The sequence below is a fragment of the Paramisgurnus dabryanus genome, chromosome 13 (assembly GCF_030506205.2).
Source record: "Paramisgurnus dabryanus chromosome 13, PD_genome_1.1, whole genome shotgun sequence".
Classification (NCBI taxonomy): Eukaryota; Metazoa; Chordata; class Actinopteri; order Cypriniformes; family Cobitidae; genus Paramisgurnus; species Paramisgurnus dabryanus.
Genome location: NC_133349.1, coordinates 20,403,279 through 20,428,405, shown reverse-complemented (window position 1 = coordinate 20,428,405; position 25,127 = coordinate 20,403,279). Strand labels below are relative to the sequence as shown.

At 39.6% G+C, this 25,127-nt stretch overlaps 2 protein-coding genes and 3 long non-coding RNA genes across 10 annotated transcripts in view; 2 read left to right on the top strand and 3 right to left on the bottom strand.

Moving 5' to 3' along the window:
• Window positions 1-472: 472 nt before the first annotated feature.
• znf526 (zinc finger protein 526) lies at window positions 473-7,522 on the top strand. Of its 2 annotated transcripts, XM_065261132.2 has the most exons (9): window positions 473-872; window positions 1,025-1,075; window positions 1,165-1,591; window positions 1,682-1,842; window positions 1,918-2,025; window positions 2,118-2,896; window positions 3,353-3,479; window positions 5,265-6,824; window positions 6,907-7,522. In XM_065261132.2, exons 3-9 carry the CDS (start codon window positions 1,342-1,344, stop codon window positions 7,066-7,068), a joined length of 3,147 nt encoding a protein of 1,048 aa, XP_065117204.1. In that variant the 5' UTR covers window positions 473-872; window positions 1,025-1,075; window positions 1,165-1,341; the 3' UTR covers window positions 7,069-7,522. The 2 variants fall into 2 exon arrangements, with proteins under 2 accessions (XP_065117204.1, XP_065117205.1); XM_065261133.2 differs by lacking the exon at window positions 1,025-1,075.
• Window positions 7,523-8,595: 1,073 nt separating this feature from the next.
• LOC135743423 (uncharacterized) lies at window positions 8,596-13,985 on the bottom strand. Its single transcript, XR_010530517.2, has 3 exons — window positions 13,208-13,985; window positions 11,023-11,219; window positions 8,596-9,428 (listed from the first exon to the last, which is right to left on the bottom strand). It is a non-coding gene; the product is annotated as an uncharacterized lncRNA (long non-coding RNA).
• On the top strand, window positions 9,581-17,093 carry LOC135743425 (uncharacterized). Of its 2 annotated transcripts, none has more exons than XR_010530520.2 (4): window positions 9,581-9,899; window positions 11,051-11,145; window positions 11,455-11,490; window positions 16,471-17,093. It is a non-coding gene; the product is annotated as an uncharacterized lncRNA (long non-coding RNA). The 2 variants fall into 2 exon arrangements; XR_012334787.1 differs by lacking the exon at window positions 9,581-9,899 and adding an exon at window positions 13,225-13,274 and having other exon boundaries at window positions 11,257-11,490.
• LOC135743424 (uncharacterized) lies at window positions 14,981-16,472 on the bottom strand. The gene is made up of 3 exons (XR_010530518.1): window positions 15,793-16,472; window positions 15,211-15,285; window positions 14,981-15,054 (listed from the first exon to the last, which is right to left on the bottom strand). It is a non-coding gene; the product is annotated as an uncharacterized lncRNA (long non-coding RNA).
• Window positions 17,094-21,219: 4,126 nt separating the features above from the next.
• The window catches only part of cicb (capicua transcriptional repressor b), a 33,739-nt gene continuing 29,831 nt past the window's right edge, over window positions 21,220-25,127 (bottom strand). For all 4 annotated transcript variants that reach the window (XM_065261127.2, XM_065261129.2, XM_065261130.2 and 1 more), the window contains 6 exons: window positions 24,765-25,087; window positions 23,730-23,869; window positions 23,426-23,577; window positions 23,188-23,322; window positions 22,949-23,074; window positions 21,220-22,599 (listed from right to left, as the gene is read on the bottom strand). In XM_065261127.2, the coding sequence (XP_065117199.1) occupies window positions 22,313-22,599; window positions 22,949-23,074; window positions 23,188-23,322; window positions 23,426-23,577; window positions 23,730-23,869; window positions 24,765-25,087 (1,163 nt within the window). In that variant the 3' untranslated portion in view covers window positions 21,220-22,312. The remainder of the gene's footprint in view (window positions 22,600-22,948; window positions 23,075-23,187; window positions 23,323-23,425; window positions 23,578-23,729; window positions 23,870-24,764; window positions 25,088-25,127) is intronic.

The following is a 25,127-nucleotide window of genomic DNA, read 5'->3' as shown; positions in this document are numbered from 1 at the left end:
TTACAGTTCTTTTCATATGTGCAGTTTGTTGTTCATATTAAGCTGGAACTCATTTCACATTTACTTAAATGAAATAAAATTCATTATAATTATTATTATAATTTTATAATTTCTGAGCATAGCATTGCATTTGTGTTTAAAAAATTCGTTTTTGACTTAAAACGGTTGCATATTAAACTTAACTGGTTTAAGATAAGCCCTGTCCGGGAAACCACCCATGTAAGTTTGAAAATATTCATTGGCAGGACATTTTGTGTATGAAAAAAATAACACAAACAAATTAAAATTGTACTTAAAAAATATTCTATAATAATGTGGTATTTACCCACTATACAAATAAAATGAAAGCATCATCTACCTCCATATTGTAAAGTAAAACGCTAGTCTAATCGCTAGTTATTATCAAGGCTGTCTATCAAAACGGGTCCCGTTTGACAAACAGCCTTTTCATCCAATGACAGCCTTCCGCAAGCCACACGCGCATCCCTTGAGGCGGGGCAGCATGCACAGAGCAAGGAACAGAGGCCAGACAAACGGCGCATTTCCATATCCACCATCGTATTTTCACCAAAATATATAAACAAACCGGAGGTCGCGCGGAATAATACCGGTTTATTTCTGCGGGAAAAGCATTTTGAACACCAGAAAGCGTCCGCGAGGCAGTGGAGAGCCCACGAGGGATTGCCCAACGAGGAAAGCCTCGGAAACGGCTGAGGAAAGAAGGCCTCGCACAACGCTCTTAGACCTGCGGGGAAAAGTGAAGAGCGCCGCCTGACGACCGCCGTGCAGCGGGGTGACTCGATCAGGACACAGCGGTGCGCTCCAGAAGCTTTGACAAAATCTGAAGAGCGCCGCCGACTGTTCGCCACAGGGTAAGCACGACTAATTACAAAGTCCATGACAGTGGACTATTAGTTTTTGCCTTCAAGGCCTATTGAAGAGCTTAATATTAATAGAAATAAGTGTTTTTGGTATAAAAATAAAAAAAACACAGAAATAATTTAATTGATATTTTTCGTTTTAGTTTTTTTGTCATATTGAGGTCCCAACCAAGAGTTGAGGAACACTGTTTTAGGTATTTGCGCCTTTCTCTGTGAATCTTGACAGTGGTTCAGAAAAATGTGACCATATTTGCCTTACATAAGCTTTACTCTTTCTTTTCAGGTCATTTTGTGGCTAGAGATTCATATCTGGCACAAGAATGCATACTGAACCCTGTCATTGTAATTCATAACCTCTGCTTATGGTCACACACTGCGCAGCATCTGCTCTTAGCACACCAAGCATTTTGACATCTTAAGTATCACCCTCAGATTTAGTACTGTAACTACCGCAGTTACCATGAATGACCAGGAGTACGTAGAGCATCAGTATATGTGCAGTGAGTGTCAGCAGCTCTTTAATACATTAGAGGAGGTGCTAGTGCACCAACAGATACACACTGGAGGTGAGGGGGATGAGGTCCAGCCCACCCATGAGGATTTTGAAACTGGTGAGAGCCAGTATCAATGCCTGGAGTGTGGAGCCATCCTCAGGAACCCAGATGAACTGCTGCTTCATCAGGAGCTGCACATGAGGGAGGCAGGGCAGGGTGAGTCTGTGTATTTGAGGTTTTTTATATGATCGGTTAAGCTTAGAGATGGGAATCATCACAGTCAAAATCCTAATGCATTATTTTCAGAGATTTGTGAGGTCACAGAGGTGGGTGGAGCCAGTTCAGAAGTGCCAATCCAATACCAGTGTCTGGAATGCCTGGCTCTCTTTGACACACCTGATCTGTGGTTGGCACACAGGCAGACACACAGCAGAAGCAGTACCCATAGCACGTTAAGCACTGAAACAGTGAGTATATGCACATAAACACTTATTTGTTTGCCTTCTTTGCAGTGTCTTAATCTTTTTTGTGTTTTGATTCAGGAATTTGTTCTTCAGCCAGATGGCTCAGTCACTCAGGTTCAGTCGCACAATGTGCAAAATCTTGTTTTGGATGAGCAAAGGGCAGGCCAGATCCTAACCCTAGCCCAGGTCTGTTTTATCTTTAAATAGATGTCTGTATATATATGCACAGTTTACGTTCTTGTTAGTACCACCTTTGACCATGCCTTTATTTTTTTCAGGCTCTTCGAGATCAAGAAGCTCCATCCAAGTCTGCAGCCCCTGCCAGAGCTATGCTAGTTCCAGCAAATGCTTCCCTGTCTGGCTCCTCCTCTGCTATGCTCCGCCTACAGTTCTGCTCCGCCCAAGCTATCGCTGACGGTTCTGCCTCGAATGCTCTCCGAAAAGGCAAACTCTTCGCCCCCCTCTTACCTACCGATCCTATCAGGCTGGACAACGTGACCACTTTGAACCTTCTCCCATCCTCTGGCCAGATGAACGTGGTAAAGCGAGAAGAAGAGGAAATTTTAATTATCCATCCTTATGAGTGTTCCGAGTGTAATCTGCTATTCAGCACGCCAGAGGATTTTCTCCAACACCAGGGGGAGCACTTTTTAGCCCAGGACAAGGAGAGTGGGGGTACTGGGGTGATGGTAGGGTATGAAGACAGTTCTGCGACCAAGGAAGACGAAAGAAGAAATGACGGCTCAGAAGAGGGCAGAGTCACTGGTGGGAGACGTGTACAAGGCGCCCTTTCTGCCGGTCAGGGTTTGACATCTCCCATCTCTCCCAGCAGTCTTCAGTGTGAGGAGTGCAATAGAACGTTCACCACAGCCAATCGGCTCGCGGCACACATTCGTGTGCACGAACAAGGAACTCACGAGTGCCCGGAGTGTGATAAAGTGTTTAAGAAACTGGTGTCACTTCAGACACACATGCGTACACATTCTGGTGAGGCACGGTTTCTGTGTGTCGACTGTGGACATTGCTTCACCACAGAAATGACACTTATGATACACAGGTATTAACACACACACATGCGTGCACACACATTAATTTATATTCCATTCCCATTAACCTACCCCAGTCCCTAACCCCAACCATCACAAAAACCTGTTAGCAGTCTTTAATTTATGAAAAAGTACCATTTAGTATGTTTTTTTTTTCTTAAGTCGTTCAGTACCTCCTGTGTCTCCTGTAAACAGCATATATGAACCCCCACACACAAACACACCTCAACCCAATCCCAAGACCTAACAGTCACAGAAAATTTGCTACATTTTGATATAAACAGCAATTAGTTTCGATTATTAGCTGTTTTCCTTATGGAAACCAAAAAATGTCACCACGAGGTTAAAATTGACTGGTATTATCTGTCAGTCTCACACACACACACACACACACAAACTGATTGTGATTTGTATTCTGTTTTTCCTCTTATCAAATCTAGCATTCTTATCTGTCTTTCTCATTTCAGGAAATCTCATACATCTGAACCACTGCACAGTTGTCCGTTTTGTGCTAAAAGCTTCACCAACATGACCAAATTCCTTTACCATCGTCGCACCCACAGAATCCGTGAGCCGTTGGCACCAGAAACTCCGGTAATAGTTGACTTTTATGAAGAAAATGAAGAACTGTTTTTGTGTAAAGGAGCACTTTTTATTACCGTATTATAAATTATATAAATCGCACTGGACTGTACATGCCATTTATTTAGAAAATGATTTTACATAGTCCAAGCCCAAGAACAGATATTTCATCTGGAAAGGCAAGTTATTTAACTAAACAATGGCACACAGAACAGCAGGAAGAAGAGGTGTCCGTACATGTTAACGTAACATTACCATTTATTCACAGAATAAATAGCATACAGAACATACCTGGGAGGCTGAATAGGCTAAATTAACACAACAAGTCAAATCAAGTTCAAAAAGGTCCCAAAGTCATTCCACATCACTGAATCCATTGAATTACATAAATACAGGAGCAGCATAGTGGGGTTGGGAGATGTCCCCTAAATTAGCAGTTGACGATGGTTACGTTAACGATGGTTACGATGGACGATGATATCTTTAGGCGGGGGTATTGAATTTTTCGTTATTATTCGTTATTATATAATCATTATTCTTTATTTTACTTGATTACTTCCAATTAAGAAGAGTTGTGCACTTTTTTATTTTAATATATAAAGGTTATAATAGGTTGCACGTAAATATCTGTGCATATGTGCGACCAGTACTCCATCAGAGCGGGTCTTCAGCACCGCGGGGAGCAGCCAGCACTTCAATTGTCAGCTTATTAATACTAGACAAAGTTGGTATTTCTGGCCAGAAACATCAAAATTGAAACATGGTCATCAACCATCATGATGAATGATGATATCATCCATTGGCACAACCCTACAGCATAGAGCGGCTGTAGATGGTAATGGTTTCTCTTGGTTGCTATGAATTAATTTTGACATATAAGTCGCACCTGACTAAAAGTCGAAGGACCAGCCAAACTATGAAAAAAGTATGACTTATAGTCTGGAAAATATGGTAGGCTCTCATGTTTAGGTTCATGGCAATAAAAAGGTTATTAGACAGTAATTGAAATGCCATATTGTCTTAAAAGGGCATAACCGGTTATCGCCATCTTGGCAAACACGTCATTGCTTATCATTCCCGGATAACGGAAAATAGCCAAATGGGCGGAATGTGGGTTGGGCTGACTGGACAGCAGCGGCAATCCACCTATCACCTATCCACTCCCTTAATTATGCAGAACTTTAAGGTTTAATATAATGTGGGTTAAAATGAGTAACAAAAAGTATACCCTAACCCCCCTCAAAGTTGCCAAATTAGTTATATAGACCAAAAACACTTTTTGTACCAGGCTGTAAACATATTTATTTCTGCTGTAAAGTTGGGCATTTCAACATGGGTATCAATGGAGAGTTGCTTCCATAGAACCGCCCCACACATACCTAACCCAGGCAATGACGTTGGTTAGTAGACATGCCCCTTACTGCTGATTGGCTACAAGTGTTCTGGTAGTCGGCCCGACTCCCTTTTCCAAAGTGTTTTTCAAAAATCACACACCCTGCCTTTAATGGCCTGAGGCTGGGATTAAGCAAATTTTGAAGTGAAGGTATTTAATGAGCTTACAGTATGTGCCGAGAGCATTTGGTTAATATCATTTTCTCATTTTTGACAGGGGTGGCATTTAGCGGCTTTTGCATCTGAGCTTAAAGAAAATCTTTTTTTTTTATAAATTTCTGATTACATTAATGATCTGTCATTTACATGAATTGTCAAACCTAATCATTTTAGCTTTTGCACGTTAACGATAAATAAACGATGAGATTGATCACACTTTTGAAAATATGATTCTCCCATTTGTAGTTTGTTATGGCGAAGCAGTCATCGCTGTCAATCATTCAAAGAGCAAAAGAGCGAGAGGCTGCATGGAAGAAACAACGTCAGGAACCTTCAGTTTCCCCTTTGAAAGATCCCGATGAGACCGGTCCTGTTCTCATCGAAGGCATTGCTGTGGTCTCCCAGTCCGCAGAGCCAACCGAGAACGGATTTTATGCCGAGCAAACCCAAAATGGAGGAAGGATGCAAGCGTGTGACCCAAACCATTCAACTACTGGCAAAGTGGAAGGAAGCGAAAAGGAGGAAAGCAACTCCAAAATTCCTGTTGCAGGGGAAGAACAAAAATTCCCTTGCCCTACTTGTAAGAAAAGATTCTCCACGCAGGTTCGTTTGTTGCGTCATCGCAGAACCGCTCACACCGCTGAAAGACGCTTCAGTTGCACCATCTGCGGTAAACTCTTCAAGAAGCAGATCCACCTGCGCAATCACCTGCGCACTCACACGGGCGAGCGTCCATTCCAGTGCAGTGTGTGTGGAAAGACCTTCTCATCTCTCGCTAATCTGTCCCGCCACGGACTCACACACACCGGAGTTCGTCCGTACAGGTGTGACGTTTGCCACAAAGCCTTCAGCCAATCTTCAAATCTCCGTCAACACCGTCAGCATCTTCACGGCAATGCCATGCCCTCACCCTGTCCGGATTGCTCCGCCTCTTTTATCCGTCCTGCTAAACTCGTAGTGCACCGTTTTCTTCATCACCCAGGATCACCAGCACCGTACCCCTGCTCACACTGTTCTGAGGGGTTCTTGCGCAAACGCCAACGAGACTTGCATTGCCTGGAGCAACATACCAACCTTACAAACCCACACAACATTTCCCAGGATTCTCAGGTTGGCAGTCAGCAGGCAGATGTGACAGTCGAGCAACAGAATGTTCCATCAGTATTAAGAACCAATCTGGAGTGTAACATCTGCGGCAAGCGTTTAAACTCTTCTGCAAATCTTCGCCTGCACCAGCTAAGTCACGGACTTGGGCCAGGTAGACCACGAGGCTCCGCCGCCTCTGCTGCAAAGTCCCACCCTTGCCTGGTATGTGGAAAGCAATTTGTTTCGGCCTCGAGTGTTACACTACATCAAAGAGTTCATACGGGAGAGCGTCCGTATCCTTGCTCGATCTGCGGCAAGCGGTTTCGCCAAAACGCGCACCTGCGTGAGCACCTTCGCACGCATTCGGGGGAGCGTCCGTTTCGCTGCGAGTTCTGTGATAAAGCCTTCGTGCAGAGCATGCATCTGTCAGAACACCGGCGTACACACACGGGTGAGAGACCACACGCTTGCGTCGAATGTGGAAAGACTTTCAAGACCATCTCAAACCTTAGGAACCACCGCAAAACCCACAATCGCACCCAAAAGCAACAGGAGCCGGAGCAAAATGGAGACGCTAGTGCAGAAATCGACACGGCGACTTTTGCTGTTGTGGAGGCTTCTGAGATAGACCTGACAAATGCAGTCCCAGGTTTTTGCCAGCAGGAGGTGCAGCTTGGACAGTCCCAAGTCATTCAGATACAAACATCCAATCTGTCACAGGTAGGCAGCTGTTACTTATATAAAATATTTAGTATTTATATGTAGTTAATAAATGAAATAAGAGATTTTTTTTCCGTTTCAGACTCAAGGGATGCCCACTATTATGTGTAATGAGTTTGGAGAGCCAATTGCCATTATAGAGACGAGTGGAGACTTGGCGGAGGCCATTGAGCTGTACCATACTGCATTGGAGGGCGGCATCAACATGGAGGCCATCACTGTAGACAACCTGCAGTTAATGTGAGACCTATAAAACCCATGCAACATTCCAGTGGCCATTTTGGATCACCTCAAACTGGAAGATCACCGGGAGTCGAATAGACAATTGGTGTGATCTTTGAGAAATGTGTTGCTAATCTAAGACCGTTGAGTTCACATGCATTGAATTCTTATTTGTGCTAACAGGTGTATCACCAAACAGCCACTCTCTTAGATCAGTTTTATGTATTTTTACTTTACTCCCAAAAAAGGAAAATATGTGTGGCTTGTGATGGACATAAAATGAGGCTCAATGTAGAGGATGCAAGATCTAAAATAAAATTTTAGCCTGTAGTAGGATGGTTGATGACACAGTACATACTGTATACCACTGTTGTTCAGACTTTTATGACAAAGGCATGAATGCACAGCTTTTTACTCAGAAGTAAAAATGACACACATTGGTGTAGTGGTGCAAGGATGCTCGACTTGTTAGTTAATAACATCCCTTACAGAAAAAGCACATGTATTTCACATGTGCAAAACACATGTGCTCACATGTGCAAAACACATCTGCTCACATGTGCAATACACATGTGGGCACATGTGCAATACACATGCTCACATGTGCAATACACATGTGGCCACATGTGCAATACACATGCTCACATGTGCAATACACATGTGGCCACATGTGATCACATGTGTGTGATTTTGCACATGTGAAATTTAATGTGTGAACACATGTTAAAATCACATGTGACACATGAAAACATGTTAAAATCACATGTAGAACATGTGTTTTGCACATGGGAAATGTGTGCTTTTGGAACACTTTTGTGTGAATCACATGTGAATTCCCATGTGAAACACATGAGATCACATGTGAAACACATGCAAAATCCCATGTGAAACACATGCAAAATCCCATGTGAAACACATGCAGATTCACATGTGAAACACATGCAAATTCACATGTGAAACACATGCAAATTCTCATGTGAAACACATGCAAATTCACATGTGAAACACATGCAAATTTTCATGTGAAACACATGCAAATTCACATGTGAAACACATGCAAATTCTCATGTGAAACACATGCAAATTCACATGTGAAACACATGGGCTCACATGTGAAACACATGCAAATTCACATGTGAAACACATGCAAATTCTCATGTGAAACACATGCAAATTCACATGTGAAACACATGCAAATTCTCATGTGAAACACATGCAAATTCACATGTGAAACACATGGGCTCACATGTGAAGCACATGCAAATTCACATGTGAAGCACATACAAATTCACATGTGAAACACATGCAAATTCACATGTGAAACACATGCAAATTCACATGTGAATCACATGGGCTCACATGTGAAACACATGGGCTCACATGTGAAGCACATGCAAATTCACATGTGAAACACATGCAAATTCACATGTGAAACACATGGGCTCACATGTAAAACACATGGGCTCACATGTGAAGCACATGCAAATTCACATGTGAAATACATGTAAATTCCCTTTCAATTTCACATGTGAAATGTGTGCTTTTGGAACATTTTTGTGTGAATCCCATGTGAAACACATGTGAAATTAGTGGATCACATGTGGCACATGTAAAAAAAAATGGTCACCACATTATGCACATGTGATCACATGTGTTTCACATGGGATTCACACAAAAATGTTCCAAAAGCACATATTTCACATGTGAAATTTATTGTGTGAAAACATGTTAAAATCACATGTGACACATGAAAACATGTTAGAATCACATGCAGAACATGTGTTTTGCACATGGGAAATGTGTGCTTTTGGAACACTTTTGTGTGAATCACATGTGAATTTCCATGTGAAGCACAAAAAATTGTCATCACATTATGCACATGTGATCACATGGGTTTCTCATGTGATCACGTATTTTTTTACATGTGAACTTGAGAGTTAAAGTATATAAAGTAGGCCATACAATTGCTTATCATAACCCAGGACTCAAACTCACCCTTTGACCCCAAGGGTAAGCTATAATCTTGCTAAGATGTCGGTGTTATAAAATAAAGGCACCATGATGTGACTTTGACATAAGACACATTTTACTGTAAGGAAAAACTGATTCAAATGGAGAATTTATTTGCAAACATACAGAAAATTATAAGAAGTATCCAAACATATTCATAAAAAAACAAGTATCAATAAAATGCTGTCCATACAACAACAACTGTATATCTGAGTGTGTGTGTATGTGAGAGAGAGAGAGAGAGAGAGAGAGAGAGAGAGAGAGAGAGAGAGAGAAATGTGTCTTTATGCATGTCCATTGTTAGAGATGTGTCTTTATGCATGTCCATTGTTATATGTGCATCAGTCCTCAGATTCTCTTCCAGCAGGCTCCCTGTTTTAGGATAATAAAAATAAATAAAGATTAGAGCAATACAAGCATCAGTCTCTCTTGATAGCATTTACTTTTTCTTTTTGAATTTCAGGATTAGCTGTTTTTAGTTGTATGGTCTTTGTAGGAATGGCCACTTGAATGTGGCATCGACGATCGATTATGAAACCATGATCGTGTGGGTTTATTTATTTTTTGTGGTTATGGCAGCATTTGGTTAGCATTACAACTTTTAAATATTGATTATGATGAACTATGCATGTGCATAATGAAACACCTGTTCTTGTCGCAGGTCCTGGCATATACAGGTAGATACAACAATAAAATGCTCACTACTGTTTCACCATGCGAGAATGCATGAGAAAAGTCAGGAATCGATCAAAAGAATCAAAATGCGTGCATCGTAACGAATCCCCGGTTCTTTAAAGTTTTAATCGGTTCTAAAATGAAACTGATTCTTCATACCCAACCCTAGTAAGTATTGTTATTTGTATTGGTGTATGATCTTACTCTGCACTTATGGCGCTTTTCCATTGCATAGTACCCCACGGTTTAGTTTAGTTTGGGTCGGGTCAGCTCACCTCACTTTGGCGTGGTTAGCTTTTCCATCGAGTTTAGTATCACTTCCTAGTGGGAGGGATTATAGGGGTGTCGTTATATTTGCGCTGCAGACTGTGACATCATACAAGTGAGAGCATCATTGTACATTTCCATACATTTATTATTTTCTCAGTCCGCCACAAAATTAAAATTGGCCACCACAAATAGATGTTTGCACATCGCGTTTATCACTAACGTTACCTCTGTCTCACATGACAGTTTCTGTTCAAACACCGCGGCGTCAGTCGACGGCGCTCCGCTGAGCCTCAATGAAGTTGCATTTAAGCATATAATGCTGAAGTGCTCGATGTGAATGTTCTGCCAAAAACTGCAAGTTTGGAAAAAACTTTTATGGTGTTCCTGATTCTCAACTTGTGGATGTTTTTCATCGCTAAAAGGGAGTTTGGGAACTTATAGCAGAGCACAGATGACAACATGTTTGCTCGAGACAGTGCAAGCTAGCACAGGTAAAGCTAATCTACATTATAGGATGACGTGATTTTCTCAGACCAATCAGTGATCTACAGTGTTTTCGCATCACGTTTGGTATCAGCTCGGGTCGCTTTGAACCCCAACCGAGGTGGTACGAAAAAAAGTATCGGGTACTATGTACTGCACCCAATGGAAAAGCTCCAAAAAGTAAGCAGACCCGACCCAAACTAAACCAAACCGTGGGGTACTATGCAATAGGGCTGTCACTTTTTATTCGATATTCGAATATGCATTCAAACATGACGTGAAATATCCGTATTCGAACTATAAATAAACCATCCGGTTCTTAAAATGCCATGGGTTGCTAGATATTCTAATATATTCGGATACATTGCATAATATTCGAAACCGTTCGAATCTGATTTTTCTCAAAAGTGACAGCCCTACTATGCAATGGAAAAGCAACATTAGAATAGGAATGTAATAGTTAAAAAGAATAATATTTGTGTAAACAAGTTGGTAAACTATAATTTGCCCAAAACTCACAATATTGTAACATCCTTACCTATTACTAGCTTCACTTTCTCTGTCAGGACTCTGTCTTTGTTCACCAGTGGTCCCTTTTTTCCCTGTGACGGAGCATGTTGTCATTTTTTCTAAGGTGGAAATGGAGTCCATCACAGTTCTGGTGAGTTTCTTGTAATTCTCACACTTTTGGGCATAATCCAAGGTGACTGGGTTCAATTTAGTGACAGATGTGTTCTGTAAAGATAAAAAAAACATAATCCTATATTAACAGGCCAGCCCACCTTGGAAAAATATTTTAAATACAATAGTGTAACAACTAAAGGGACAGATGACCCCAAAATAAACATTATTTACCAATTTACCATTATGTCAATCTTCAATATTGTGAGTAAAACCTTACATTCTGTTCATCTTTCAATCTGTTTATATTACTAGGTATTATAGAAATACCTTTCTTTGTGTTCCACAGAGTAACATAAGTGTATGGAATTGAAACGACATAAGGGTGAGTAAATGACAACAGAATTTTCTTGTAAGGGTGGACTTTGCCCTTAAAGGCCTGGAGAACTTTGTAGAATCTTTTGTTGCCCTGAAAGTAATAAGAACAAAACCTATGCTTCTTTAATTTTGCTCAGTACAACTAAGAGACAAACAAAGAATTGTGTTTTGTTTTCTCTTAACTTTTACTGCCTGTCTAAAATATACTTTTTTGCACATTAAAGCAGGGGTGCCCAAACTTTTTTCTACCAAGGGCCAAAAATCCAACCTGACTAAGAGCCGAGAGTTTAAAGTAAATGTTGCTGTGTTATATATTAAAATTAAAGTTGCCCTGATTCTCCTAATTTATAAATTTCTAATATTTAAAAAATAAATAAGCCAACATTACTTTGTTGCCAACAATTTCCCGATACGGTACATATCCAGATACAAGGCCACGATACGATGCACATCACAATACTATAATATTTTGAATTACATTTTGTTCAGAATTTAGTTACATTATTATTATTATTATCTGTTTATTATACATTGAATAAGCAGTGTTGTAACTGTTGTGTGTTTGACATTCATTTATTAGCTTTTGGGGTAATTCGTAGAAATACTTTAAGTAATACTTAAATAAAGTTTTTTTTAAAGCAGATTTACAAATATAGTGCCTTACTCTAAGCATTATATTTGTCTCTCATTTAATTATTCTATATCTATGAATATATGTATACAAATGCAGTCAAACCTAATACTACTGTATTTAATAGAAGTTTGCAAGTTGTGCAGACCCGTGCGCCCTTTAACTTTAACTCTACATATTCCGCGAGTCATATGCGTATTTTCGATCAACAGCGATTCGTCATGCTACCTTCAAAAGTGCATCCGAATCGATACGGAAGGTGAGGTATATATGCGCGCATCGTCAGGCGTTCATGACGATGTATCTTCGTATCAATATTTTGAACACAGCACTACTGTTTATGCATAACTAATACAGTTTTATTTTCAAAGGTAACTGAGAAAATAATTTTGCCAATCATTTTTACATTTACATTTTCCTTTGTCTGTGTGCCACTCCCTCGACCTCCCCATTATTAGCCTATAGTGCAGGGTACCTGAGTTCGTTGAGTTTCGTGATGCACACCTTCAAGTATCCATGTACATTAAAAATAAATGTATTCATTTTAATTCCTTGCATTTAATTTCAATTTACATTTTTGTAATGTACAAATAAAACAAAAAAAATTACATTTTAAAAACTGTTTAATTAGAAATATGAACATCTGCGTCAATGATGTTTCCTTATCTCACGTGGCATGACATGCCAAATTAAAGGTCATTGGCCCTAGTTTGGGCACCTCTAAATTAAAGGGATAGTTCCCCCCAAAATGGTCATAATTTACTCACTTTAATGTTGTTACAAACCTGGATACATTTCTTTGTTCTGATGAACACAAAGGAAGATATTTTGAGTAATGTTTGTAACCAAACTGATCAGAGGCCCCATTGACTTCTAGTATTCTTTTTCCTATTATGGAAGTCAATGGGGCCTCTGATCAGTTTGGTTACAAACATTACTTAAGATATCTTCCTTTGTGTTCATCAGCACAAATAAATGATGCAAGTTTGTAACAACAGGAGAGTTGGTCAATTTCCCTAATTTTATTTTTGGGTGAACTATCCCTTTAAGCAAGTGAATGTAAACAAAACAGGTTCTGTTTTATTTGGCTTACCTTTCATTGCTTTGCAGTTGAGTGTGAATCATCCACTATCTGAAAAAGAAGTGTATGGAGTGTTGAGGTCAGCAGTATTTTAAATAATGATTATGAAAAATTGCACATCTATCAGCTGTTTACAAACCCAGGTATTGCTAGTGCAGGAGTTTTTTAACGGTATGATAGCTAGTACCCCATATGATAAAGTTTTAGCGAGAGACCCGTTTCCTAAAGTTTTTATCCATATTTTGTAAAGAAACATTGTAATTATGTTTTCAGCAATTTTTTTACAAACTCAAATACTTTGCTACTACTGTGTATACGTTTACCATTTTTGATTTGTCTTTTCCCTTGAAATTTGCTGGGGAATCTCTTACTGTACGTTCACACCGCCGCCGACTTGAGCTTCCAAAGTTACCGGAAGTCATTCATTTACAATGAAAGCTGACTTCTATCAGCTGCAAGGAGCGTCAAATCCATCGGCGTCGCGTTTTGAGCGACCAGAGCATCAATCAAAAAGTTGAAAGAAGCTCAACTTTATGGTAATGAGGTATGACGGGGTTCAGCGGCAAGCAGCAGCAAAACACCAGCAACCAATCGGAATATAGCCTAGACATTCTTCGCTAGCTGATTCCGAAGAAACATTTCATGGTGACAAAGACTTCATAGCGGCCAAAGCGTCAACAAGCTTCCGCGTACTTATTGACAAATGTCCTTGACCAGGCGGCCTGAGCTTTTTTGGAAGCTCAAGTCGGCAGCAGTGTTAACGTACAGTTAGACCACAACCTGAGGGACCCCAGTTTGAAAAAACCGTGCTCTAGTGGACCAAACTGTCTATTACACAATGGCTCTGTTTACATGCACAAAATTTTGTCAATCCGACAATACGATTGAAAGTTACGACGATACAGTTTACATGCACCCTAAACACTGCAATCTGATTTAAATGTTCGTTTACATGTACATTATATAGAATCCGAACCGACAGTCTGCACAAGCACACCGCCAGCGTTGCCAGACTCGCATATCAAAACCATCCGAATGGATGTTCAAAACTAGCCCAAAAGCCCACTGACTATTCACAGCCCAAATACCAAGAACTAAGCAACTAAATAATTTAATCTTTAACCCGCAGAAAAAACAACTGCTGGAAACAGTTTAAACAGTAGCCCAAATCTAAACTCGAAAAAAAGCAGAGGACTTGGCCACGCTACGCTGCGGACAGCATCTCTCGTCGAGTCCACGCTTTATCTCTGGATAAAAGTTAAAACTGAGTTAGAAAGTTGTTCTTAAGAAGTTTTCAGATATAGGTAATGAAAACACACATTTTAAAAGGCACAACGCTATATTAATTACTTTAAGTAGCCTAATGTTTTAAAAGTACACATAAACGCTGCAGAATTTAGTACATTGCGTGCACAGCGTGTGACCCTATTAACGTTACGTGATGCATTACCTTGTTGTTGCATGTTTCTGTGACGAGAATCATGTGATATAAGAGGTAAATATAATACGTGAACTTGGAGCACAAATGTTCAGCGCATTTGCACAATGTATTTTTGCATCCGATTTAGAAAATACTATGATTCACGCGTTTACATGCATACTTTTCTCCTGCTGATTGGATCACAGATCGGAGTACACCACTTCAATACGATCCAATTTGCATCCGAACGTCCTCAATCATATTGATTAAGGTGTTTACGACTTTTCAATACGATTGAGCCATCAATATGATTACAAACGGATTATTTGGTTGCATGTAAACGTACCTAATTTGGGGTGATACCGGGTTGCATATTCACCTTTTGGTTTGAAGGAGTCTCATCCTCTTCGTTATCATCTTCCTCACGAGCAAATGTAGCCTTACAAAACACCAAAGCACATTTAAAAGGACAGAGGACACATGAGAGTAATATATGAAAAGATATAAGAAAAGAGACAAAATGAGAGCATGACAAAGGAAATGTATTAAATATTTGATTTGAAGGACAATATCTCTCAATTATAGCATAACATACCATTTGTTTTGATGTCCACATTTTGTGTGTCTTTAACCACTGACTGGTACTCTGCCTTTTTTTACCCAAGGCTCTCTGTATTGAAGTAAAGCAAAAGTGATTATACAACAGTATCTTGCAGAGTATAAAATAATAACATAAATGAAAGCATCAAAATATTTATAGACTTTCCTTTTTAATAAAGGAAATTTATTTGTTAAAAATAAGTTAGCTGATTAACTTAAACCTATTTCTGTCAGATGAACTTTCCTGTCAGTAAGGAATCACCTCAAAAATACATTGTTGTAGATATTTTTGCTATCAAACGACATAGTTTTTTTACAACTTTACTCACAGGTTGTGGTTTTATCACGTGTATCAATTCGGAGATCGGTCCTATCAGACTGCTGTGCAAGCGCTGGTCTGAGTTCAGTTTAAGGCGCGAGGCGCGTTTTGTTATATTTCCCATTTATGTTAGCTCAACATTTAAAAATAGCAGTCTGCGTAGCATGTTAAACATGACTTATCAAATAAACATGTTTAACATGAGGCGACTTAAAACCTATAAAAGTTAATTAAACGAATTAAATGAAATTCACTTACCGTTCACGTTGAGTATTTGTGCTGGAAACGCTTTCCAACCGCCTTTAGGCGGTTTGTTCCTCGTTGTCCACAAGACCAACCGTCTTTGGGTCACTTAACATTTATTGTCCTTCGCATATTTATCCAAACCAACTCTTACATGGTTTTCTTTTATCCATTTAATGAGCAAGGTTCAACTTTCTCGTCTTATTTACCTCAGACAGCAAGTTGCAACGGATAAAGAGCGCGAATCACATTAAACCAGATCAACTGACAGACGTCAAAGTTCCGCGAGAGCGATTTGAAAGCAGACTCCTCGAATCGCTTTCGCGATACTTTGACGTCATCGTCAGCCTGTCAGTTCTTTTGGCGCCGTATGAAGTCGAAAAAGCCTTTTGACTGGATGATCTGGATGAATGAATACGACAGACTGTAAAAAAAAGATGAATACACAGAACAGATTGGAACCGCCTAGAAAAAAAGAGGAGTGTGTGCGCGTGTGTGCCTGCGTGCGTGTGTGCTTGCGCATGCTCACTGGGATTGGTTAAATGCGGATCAATATACCCCTTATTTGCACAGCAGAGCCATCAAATAATTCTGTGTTCCTTGGATATGCAAGTTTGCAATTAATGCATATTTTTTTCATGCATATTTTTTTCATGATAATGCACTGTAACTAACAGGGTGGCTTTTTTCCAGGTTGATGATGACAAGGTGATGACACAAAGGAGCTTCCATTGCCTTTATTGCAACTAGGACTGACAATAATGTCTGCAAACCCTTCTCCAAATATTAAGTCTTATTCTATTACAACATTGCCACCTGCCAGCAACCAAATATCTGTTTAAAAATATGTTGTCAATTTTTGTAAATAGATCATTTTGTCAAAATAAAGATTAAAAAAATCTGCCACCACATTTGTGTGTATATTGCCTTTATGCAGATTTCAAATGTATTTATATAATTTATCATTGGAACCAAAGTACACATTATCACACTTGTTGATGCACAGTAAAGCCAAAAGTTGATGTTTACGCAAACATTAGCCTACTTGTGGTTTGGTAACATGTGATCCACATGTTGAAACTATTGCATTATATAAGACATTTCTCACATGTGCTTTATGTTATAACATGTTCCACATGTGCGCTATTATGTTGCAGCATGTGGTGAGATGTTGTTCACACGTGGTAATATTGTCCACATGTGAGCACATATTTTCCACATGTGAGCATAAATTGTCCACATGTGAGCACATATTGTCCACATGTGAGCACATATTGTACACATGTGAGCACATATTTTCCACATGTGAGCATAAATTGTCCACGTGTGAGCACATGTTGTCCACATGTGATAACATGTGGTCACATGTGACCACATGTGAACAACATGTGAAAAACATGTGAAATGCATGTGCTTTTTCTGTAAGGGATGACATGCTCACTGATGCCCCATGAACATTCTGACCTTCTTGTGTGGTACCAGAGACAGCAGATTATACTTCAAAGATGCTGAGCTAAAGAATCACTTTGAGAAGAACAAGATGAATGACATGGAAAAGTGGGTACAAAAACAAATCTGCATTATGCGTCAGGTCATTACTGCGATGGTGAAAGGAAGTATGTTTCATTCAGTATTACATGTCTCTCTGTCTATACACTGAATGTTATTTGTAGCATTTTTTTATCCTTATGCCAATTTGGAGAGATGTTAATAAACTTAACAGTTTGTCTCTTGCCTCCACTGGAATTGGTTTATGAACATGCAGGTGTAGTAACGCATTATACTGCCCTGCAATAATTTTAATTATTAATGTTATGATATTTTAGATCAAGGTTGGAGCTAAACTCTGCAGGACACCGGCACTCCAGGTCCAAGTTTGGGAACCCCTGAGAAGGTGTTTAGATAAAGGCAGTGTTAGTTGATAACTTGGAGTGGGTGTGGGACGCAAACAAGGATTTCTTAAAGAGTTAGTTACCCATAAATAAAAATTCTGAATTATACCTTTAAATTATGTGTAAGTCATTTTAGAGAGTTGTTACACAGTTAAACAGTTTATCCACATTTCTGTGATTAGGATTATTTGGGTGTGGCTAAAATGTTGGTTCCATGACACACAGGAGGCACCAGGCATAGCCCGGCCTCTTAAAGGGACACTACACTTTTTTGAAGATATGCTCATTTTTCAGCTCCCCTAGAGTTAAACATTTGATTCTTATCGTTTTTGAATCCATTCAGCTGATCTCCAGGTCTGGCGCTAGCACCACAATCTGATTAGACCATTAGCTTCACGCTAAAAATGACCAAAGAGTTTCGGTATTTTTCCTATTTAAAACTTGACTCTTCTGTAGTTACATCGTGTACTAAGACAGACGAAAAATGGAAAGTTGTGATTTTTCTAGGCAGATATGGCTAAGAACTATACTCTCAAACTGGCGTAATAATCAATGACTTTGCTGATGTAAGCTGCAGCAGGTGCAGTGATATTACACACTGCCCAAAACTAGTCCCCTGCTTTTGAAATAACCAAGGTGACTATTTTCGGGCAGTGCGTAATATCACTACGCCTGCTGCAGCCATGTTACAGCAGCAAAGTCACTTTGATATCTGAAAGAGTTTTGATATCTTTCCTATTTGAAACTTGTTGTGTACGTTTTGAGAAGACCAGCAGTGATGGTAGTAAATAAACAGCAACTTATGTTACAGTTTGAGTTAAATCACTCCTCAACTTGGCCTATCTTTGTTTTCTCCGTCGCAAACCGAAATACCTATGATGCAGTTTTTGTATCTGACAGGAGGGGTTCTGGTGGACCAATCACAGCACTTGCGGTCTGCGTAGAACTGACGCGCTGATAAAAAGTTTGTGAGGGGCACGTCAGGCTATGCAGAGCTACACAGGCTGCAGATAACCTACGCCGTAGAGCTTACGCAAAACTTTAAATCGGGCTTAAGGGGACTATTTCCAGCTGCTGCGTAATATCATTGCGCCTACTTCAATAGATTGTGCTAAGGTATACTAAAAGTGGTACCGCCAGACCCGGAGATCAGCAAAATTAATTCCAAAATGAGAATATTTTCAAAAAAGTGGAGTGTCCCTTTAACACAATCACAAACATTCCACAGATGCAAGGCTGCCTCCTCCAGAGGTCACATTTGTAGGCTGCATACGTCATAAAGACTTTCTTATTTCTAAATAGCCTATTTACAATTACAAAGTGGACAATTATTTGTAATTAATCGTAAATTTTTGTCATATCCTTATGACTTGCGAACAGCCACTGCTTTCACTAGAGTCAAGCTAGTTGGGAGTGGTTTCAGCAACCAGCCACCTCAGCTTCACCCACGTCCAAGTTGGAATGTCATTCATTCTGGACGACAAGTGCAGTGACTGTAACATCAAGTGTATTTCACAGTATTAAACATAACAATTTCATCAGGTCCCGGAAACATTTAAAAAAAAGAACACAAAGATTGGCCTTCTCAGCTGCTGTAGTTGCAACTCTTGCATCATCAAAACAGGGTGTTCAACGTATCACCGTTTCAGTTTAAAAAACGTTTTGCAACATTTCGTCAGGGCTACAAAGACGTAGCAGAATGTAGAAGGTGGAATGCTGGACAGGACATTTTATAAAAGCTGAAGTGTAGGATGATCTCATAAAAAATCTAGACTTTTTGGGACTTGTGCCAAACTCTACACTGTAAAAAAAATCCGTAGAAATTTCAGCTGAGTTGCCGGTAATTTTCCGTAGATTTAAATTCATGTTATTTACTGGCAACATTTTGTTCAAAGTTAAATGAACATTTAACATTTACAAGTCTTTGTCTTTACAGAGTAAAACTAAAAAAACAGCATCAAGCAAAACATTTTGGGAAACAAAATCTGAAGCAAAAAACAGAAAAAGGTTGATGATGATTTCTGGTTCCCAAAATGCTTTGCATGAGGCTATTATTGTATAGTTTTATTCTGTAAAGATAAAGACTTGTTAAAATATAAAATTTATTTAACTTTGAACAAAACTCTTGCCAGTAAATAACATACATTTAAATCTACGGTAAATTACCGGCAACCCAGCTGCAATAACATTGTAATTTCTACTGATTTTTTTTTACAGTGTAGGTATTGAATAATTATATCTTTTGTACGAGAATTTTGTCAGTGTTTTGGACCATACCAGTTTAAGAATAAATATAAGCCTGTCATCATTTACTCACTCGCATGTTGTTACAAATGTGTATAAATTATTTTGTTCTGATGAAAGATATTTTGTGGCATGTTTGTAACCCAACTGTTCGTGAGCCCCTCAATATATCTTTCTTCGTGTTCATTAGAACAAAAACATTTATACAGGTTTGTAACAACATGAGAATGAGTAAATGATGATATAATTTTTATTTTTGGGTGAACTATCCCTTTAACTTAAACCAGGCTTGGTAAAGTATGCAGCCTGCATATGCGACCTCCGGAGGTCGCCAGCTTTCCCCCCAAGTGGGCATGATTTCAGTGCCGACAGTAGGCACGTCCCCAGCATGCCCTTATTTTTCTCAGTTTTTGATCACTTTTTTATTTATTGGGGGGTTCTATCATTTAAATTTGTCTGGGGGGTTAATAACGGATTTTTCTGTTGTGTGACAAACTCAGAATAAATATTTAATATTACTAAACAGACTTTAAAGATGCAACAACTAAACAACACTGTTTAATTTAAGAAGGGATCAATTTGTGAACTATTTGGAACAAAAAAGACAATACCCTTTAGTCATAGTTTAGTCATTCACTTAATCATTCATACATACAAATTCAGGTACATTCTACTGCCGTATCCCACACCCCATTACTGTAAGTACGGCTCAATTCATCTAACTTAAGTCATTAAGCCATTACATTTTAATTAAAAGGCGGTTTTTTGAACATCTATTTATTGTATACTGAGAGATACAGTTACAAATTCAGAGCTTATCAGTATAAATTCTTTCTTAAAATATGTAAATCAACAAAACAAGGTAACACAGTATGAAAAGTTTATAACCATATTTATTTCTCTTTTGTTTAACAATGTCATTTTCTGTACTGGCTTTGTTTCTTTCAATTATGGTTTTTTTGAGTCTTTTAATTTATGTACAACTAAGACCAGCGCTGCAGATCACCACTGATGGCCCCCGGTCCCACCTCATAGCCTAAAGTGATTGAGGAAAGAATCATAATAAAGTGACAGAGAGGAATGAGGAAGGGGAGGAATGTAAGTGGTGAATAAAAAATAACTAGTATAACTACCAGAATGAGAATTGGAGTGACTGACATAAAAGCCTATGTAATTACTTTCTGGTAAGAAACATATAAAGAAATGAAGAAAATGTTAAAGAAAGTAGTGGAAGTGCCTCTAGGAGGGAAGGTTGAGGGTGGAGAATTATTTCTTCACACCTAAACTCATCTCTGTTTCTGCTAAAAAAAAAAAGAGTGTATACTATAATAATAGGAATACAGTATTATATCGATTATAAGGATCTGATCCACAAGAACAACAAAACATTAATAAGAACAGTAATAATGAGAAATTTGATAACATAATGACCTGTAAAAGTGTGCTGAAAATCAAGTGTCTTTCTCTAAAACATTAATAACAATTCTTAAGATGTAAATTCTTAATATATTCCAGACATTCTCCTTGCTCCGTGGTTCACCAGCTCATGAAAAGTAAAATACAAAAATGGTAGGTAGAGAAATGTTTAAATACGTGGAATCTCTTAATATATGGAAAAACATAAATCAAGGGCAATAATGTGCCTGTTGACTTCCCTTCCTTTACCTTTTTCCTTCATGGCTAGCCAATCACAGGCTTTGGAATGAATCCAGTTTGACTGACAACCACTCGCGCCAATCATAGGATGCAAAGGTTTGTGAATGGCAGCACACGGTTCAAAACGAGTCCCTCATCAAAGGTATTCAGTGCCTTAACAAAGCTTTCCGTGAAAAGTCAAAAATCAAACAAAATATCAAAAATTAAAGTCTTCATTATCACTTAAACTCAGTCAATGGAGGCCAGCCTCACAATGACCGGCAGCAACCCGTGAGCCAATAAAAAACCAGTGGCCAAGCTACTGCCAATCAGGCCATAAAAACACGACTCAGTCTTAAAAGGGATTGGGTGCCCTCACATGTCCCGCCTTCTAGACGCATCAACGGCGTGACATCACTGGCTTAGGACGTGCCCACAATCCTTTATTCTCAAAGTCCAAAGGAAGCCTAAAGACTAATATAATGCTGTAAATTCAAGTGTGTATATTTAGGACGATGCACAGAGGTGTATGCAAATGTCTTTATGTATATCAATGTAACTTATTTGAAATTGTTTGTTTAGCAACATAAAATACTGAGGAATTAAGGTTCAACACCCCAATCTTCTCCCCTTATCTGCTCCATTAAATTTTGCACGTCTGTAGCGCATCCTTCTGAGCAGAGACAAGACAACAAATGTGGATTATGCAGATGTTGAGGGGAGAGTTCTGCTCTTCAATCTCTCTTTTCAGCTGTCCATCAACCTCATCTGGTGGAGTCCTGTGAATCGCCAGCGTTTCTGGGCTCCTCTTGGCTGTTCAGCTCCCCCTCTCTCTCTGCTTCTTTCTCCTGAGGCTCAGTCCCTCCCCCTCTTTCACTGGGCATTGCCCCGGAAGGTCCCGGTAACGACAAGGGGTCTGAAATGCCAGGCGATTCCGACGGAGCTGCCGTCTGCATGATCTTCTGTCGGACCTCGCGAATCTTGAGCTGTAAGCACACCTTAGTGGGGAAGATATCTGCATATCTCGCCTGGAACGCAGAAGTAGCTTGAGCTGTTGATTGACAGATAGGGGCAGAAGAATGAGGGCGTTAGTGACGCTACATACATACTTTTTGTTGTCTAATGTAGGGTATTTAACCTTTACGGATCCATGGACACCCAATTCATGTTTACCATTTTTGACAAACTTACTTTAAAAAAATATTTATTTTAATTTTGAATTATCCTAAGATTTTTTGAACCAGATTTAGTCTCCGGTCTCCTAGCTGCCAACCCTAAATACAGATTAAAGTTCTCTAAAAACATTATAACATCAGTTTTCATTTGGATATGTATTGTGACTGGATAATTGTTACTTTTTTTTCATTTTAGTAACAGTGCTACATGGGTATGGGTGTTACCTGAGGGGAAAAAGCCATGTTCCTGGAATAGCTGCATAACAAGAGCTCTTCTTTGATCAAGAGTCCTCCTAAGAGAGGAATAGGGCACCTTATCAAACTCCAACTCCCCCAGTATATCCTCTCCATCTGCACCAGAGAATAGAGATAAAGCGAGTGAATAAAGAAACAATAAAGCATAAATCATTGCTGTGAAACGTACAATTATGGTTTAAATGAGAGGTTATGGGAAAGAAAATTACCTGGCCTTTCAAAGGTGAAAATGTCCCCCTCACACTTGGCAGCGCTTTTAGGTGTGCTGGGCTCTGAGCTGCAGCTAGATCTGCGACGGCTTTTTCTTTTAGGAGAGATTGGATCTTCGGTGGATGAGTCCAAGTCTGCATACAGGAATGGGTTTGAAGGTTTGTTAAGTATCGAACACAAAAGATGCACAGTAATCATTTAAACTTGATAAGTGCGCAGGTCTGCGTTTACTCTCACCGGTGGAGTTTTTTCTCTTCCTGCGGTAGCTGCCCAATATGGCTCGTGGGGAGGTGGCGAGACTCTGCAGGGTCGGAGAGGGCAGAACCTCCTCTGGACGGAATTCAGGCAGCTCTGCGAAGCGCTCCTCAAAGTACACATCTGACAGGACCCTGCACACATGACCATCATGATGAGATGTTATTTTTACAAGCAACCAATCAGAATCCATCCTCTATCTATGAACGCATGTAGGCATACAGGTGGCTCAATAGACGTACATAGATAGGAACATAAGGATAAAACGCATAACAATGAAACACACCTGTCAACAGAATCAAATGGTCGTTTGAGAGGTGGGGGGCGAGCCTTGACTTTTTTAGCAGGTGGTGCATCTTTATCACTGTGAGGCTGAGCAGGATCTGATCCAGATGGAGGAGGTAATGGGGAGGAAGGACAGGAGTCCTGAAAAAACGAGAACATTGGTTAAAATATTTTCCTTGTAGCAGATTTACATGTTTTTTGGTAACTGCTTTAAAAATACTTTTATCCCTATAACTAATATAGTAATAATAAACTTACAGCACTATTATGTTAAAACTGTTACAATGAATTATTTTTGGTGAATCAAAGCAGTTTATGCAAAATATAACTATGTATAAACCAGTATTTAAATCCCTGGTTATAGATATCAGAATTAAATGGACACTTCCACAATTCCTATTTTTCAGCTCCCCTAGAGTTAAACACTTGATTTTTATCGTTTTGGAATCCATTCAGCTGATCTCCGGGTCTGGCACTAGCACTGTTAGCATAGCTTAGCACAATCCATTAAATCTGATTAGACCATTAGCATTACGCTAAAAAATAACCAAAGAGTTTTGATGTTTTTCCTATTTAAACCTTGACTCTTCTGTAGTTACATCGTGTACTAAGACCGACACAGAAAATTAAAAGTTGCCATTTTCTAGGCAGATATGGCTAGGAACTATACTCTCATTCTGGCGTAATAATCAAGGACTTTGCTGCCGTAACATGGCTCCAGCAGGCGCAATGATATTACGCAGTGCCCGAAAATAGTCCCCTGCTATTGAAAGATACTAAAGGGAACTATTTTCAGGTGCTGCATAATATCATGCGCGATGCTAATGGTCTAATCAAATTCAACGGATTATGCTAAGCTATGCTAAAGTGGTAACGCCAGACACGAAGATCGTCTGAATGGATTTCAAAACAATAAAAATCAAACGTTTAATTCTAGGGGAGCTGGAAAAATAGCCTATTTTCAAAAAAAGTGGAGTGTCCCTTTAAATAACACCATAATCACCATTAAATCTTTTTATAATATTGTTGACCTAACCTCTTTGGCGCTTGCCTCTTTGCCACGCCCACTGGCAGGACCGCTCTCCGCTACAGAGTGAGAAGTGCCTTCTGCGGTCCCCTCCTCTGGTGGGAGGGCTGCAGGGGAGCTGGTCTCACTCGCCTTGTCCACCTCGAATGAGAATCGACTCCCACCATCTTTGTCCTTATCTTGTTCTCTATCTTTCTCCCGATCCCTCTCCTTTTCCCTCTCTTTTCCTCTTCCCCCTCCATCATAGCTGCCCACAGGAATGTTGGCCACTGTGGCTTTCACCTTCTGAGGAGGCCTTGCTGTGATAAGTTTGGGAGTGCCAGGAGCACTGCCTGTTTAAAGAGAGATGACAGTTATGAAGAATAAGCGGTA

Bases quoted from the DNA above. Each gene is read 5' to 3' on its own strand.
- znf526 (XM_065261133.2), top strand. From the start codon at position 1,342: ATGAATGACCAGGAGTACGTAGAGCATCAGTATATGTGCAGTGAGTGT. The intron at 2,897-3,352 runs GTATTAACACAC...TTCTCATTTCAG, and splicing joins ATGACACTTATGATACACAG to GAAATCTCATACATCTGAAC. The intron at 6,825-6,906 runs GTAGGCAGCTGT...TTTCCGTTTCAG, and splicing joins AAACATCCAATCTGTCACAG to ACTCAAGGGATGCCCACTAT.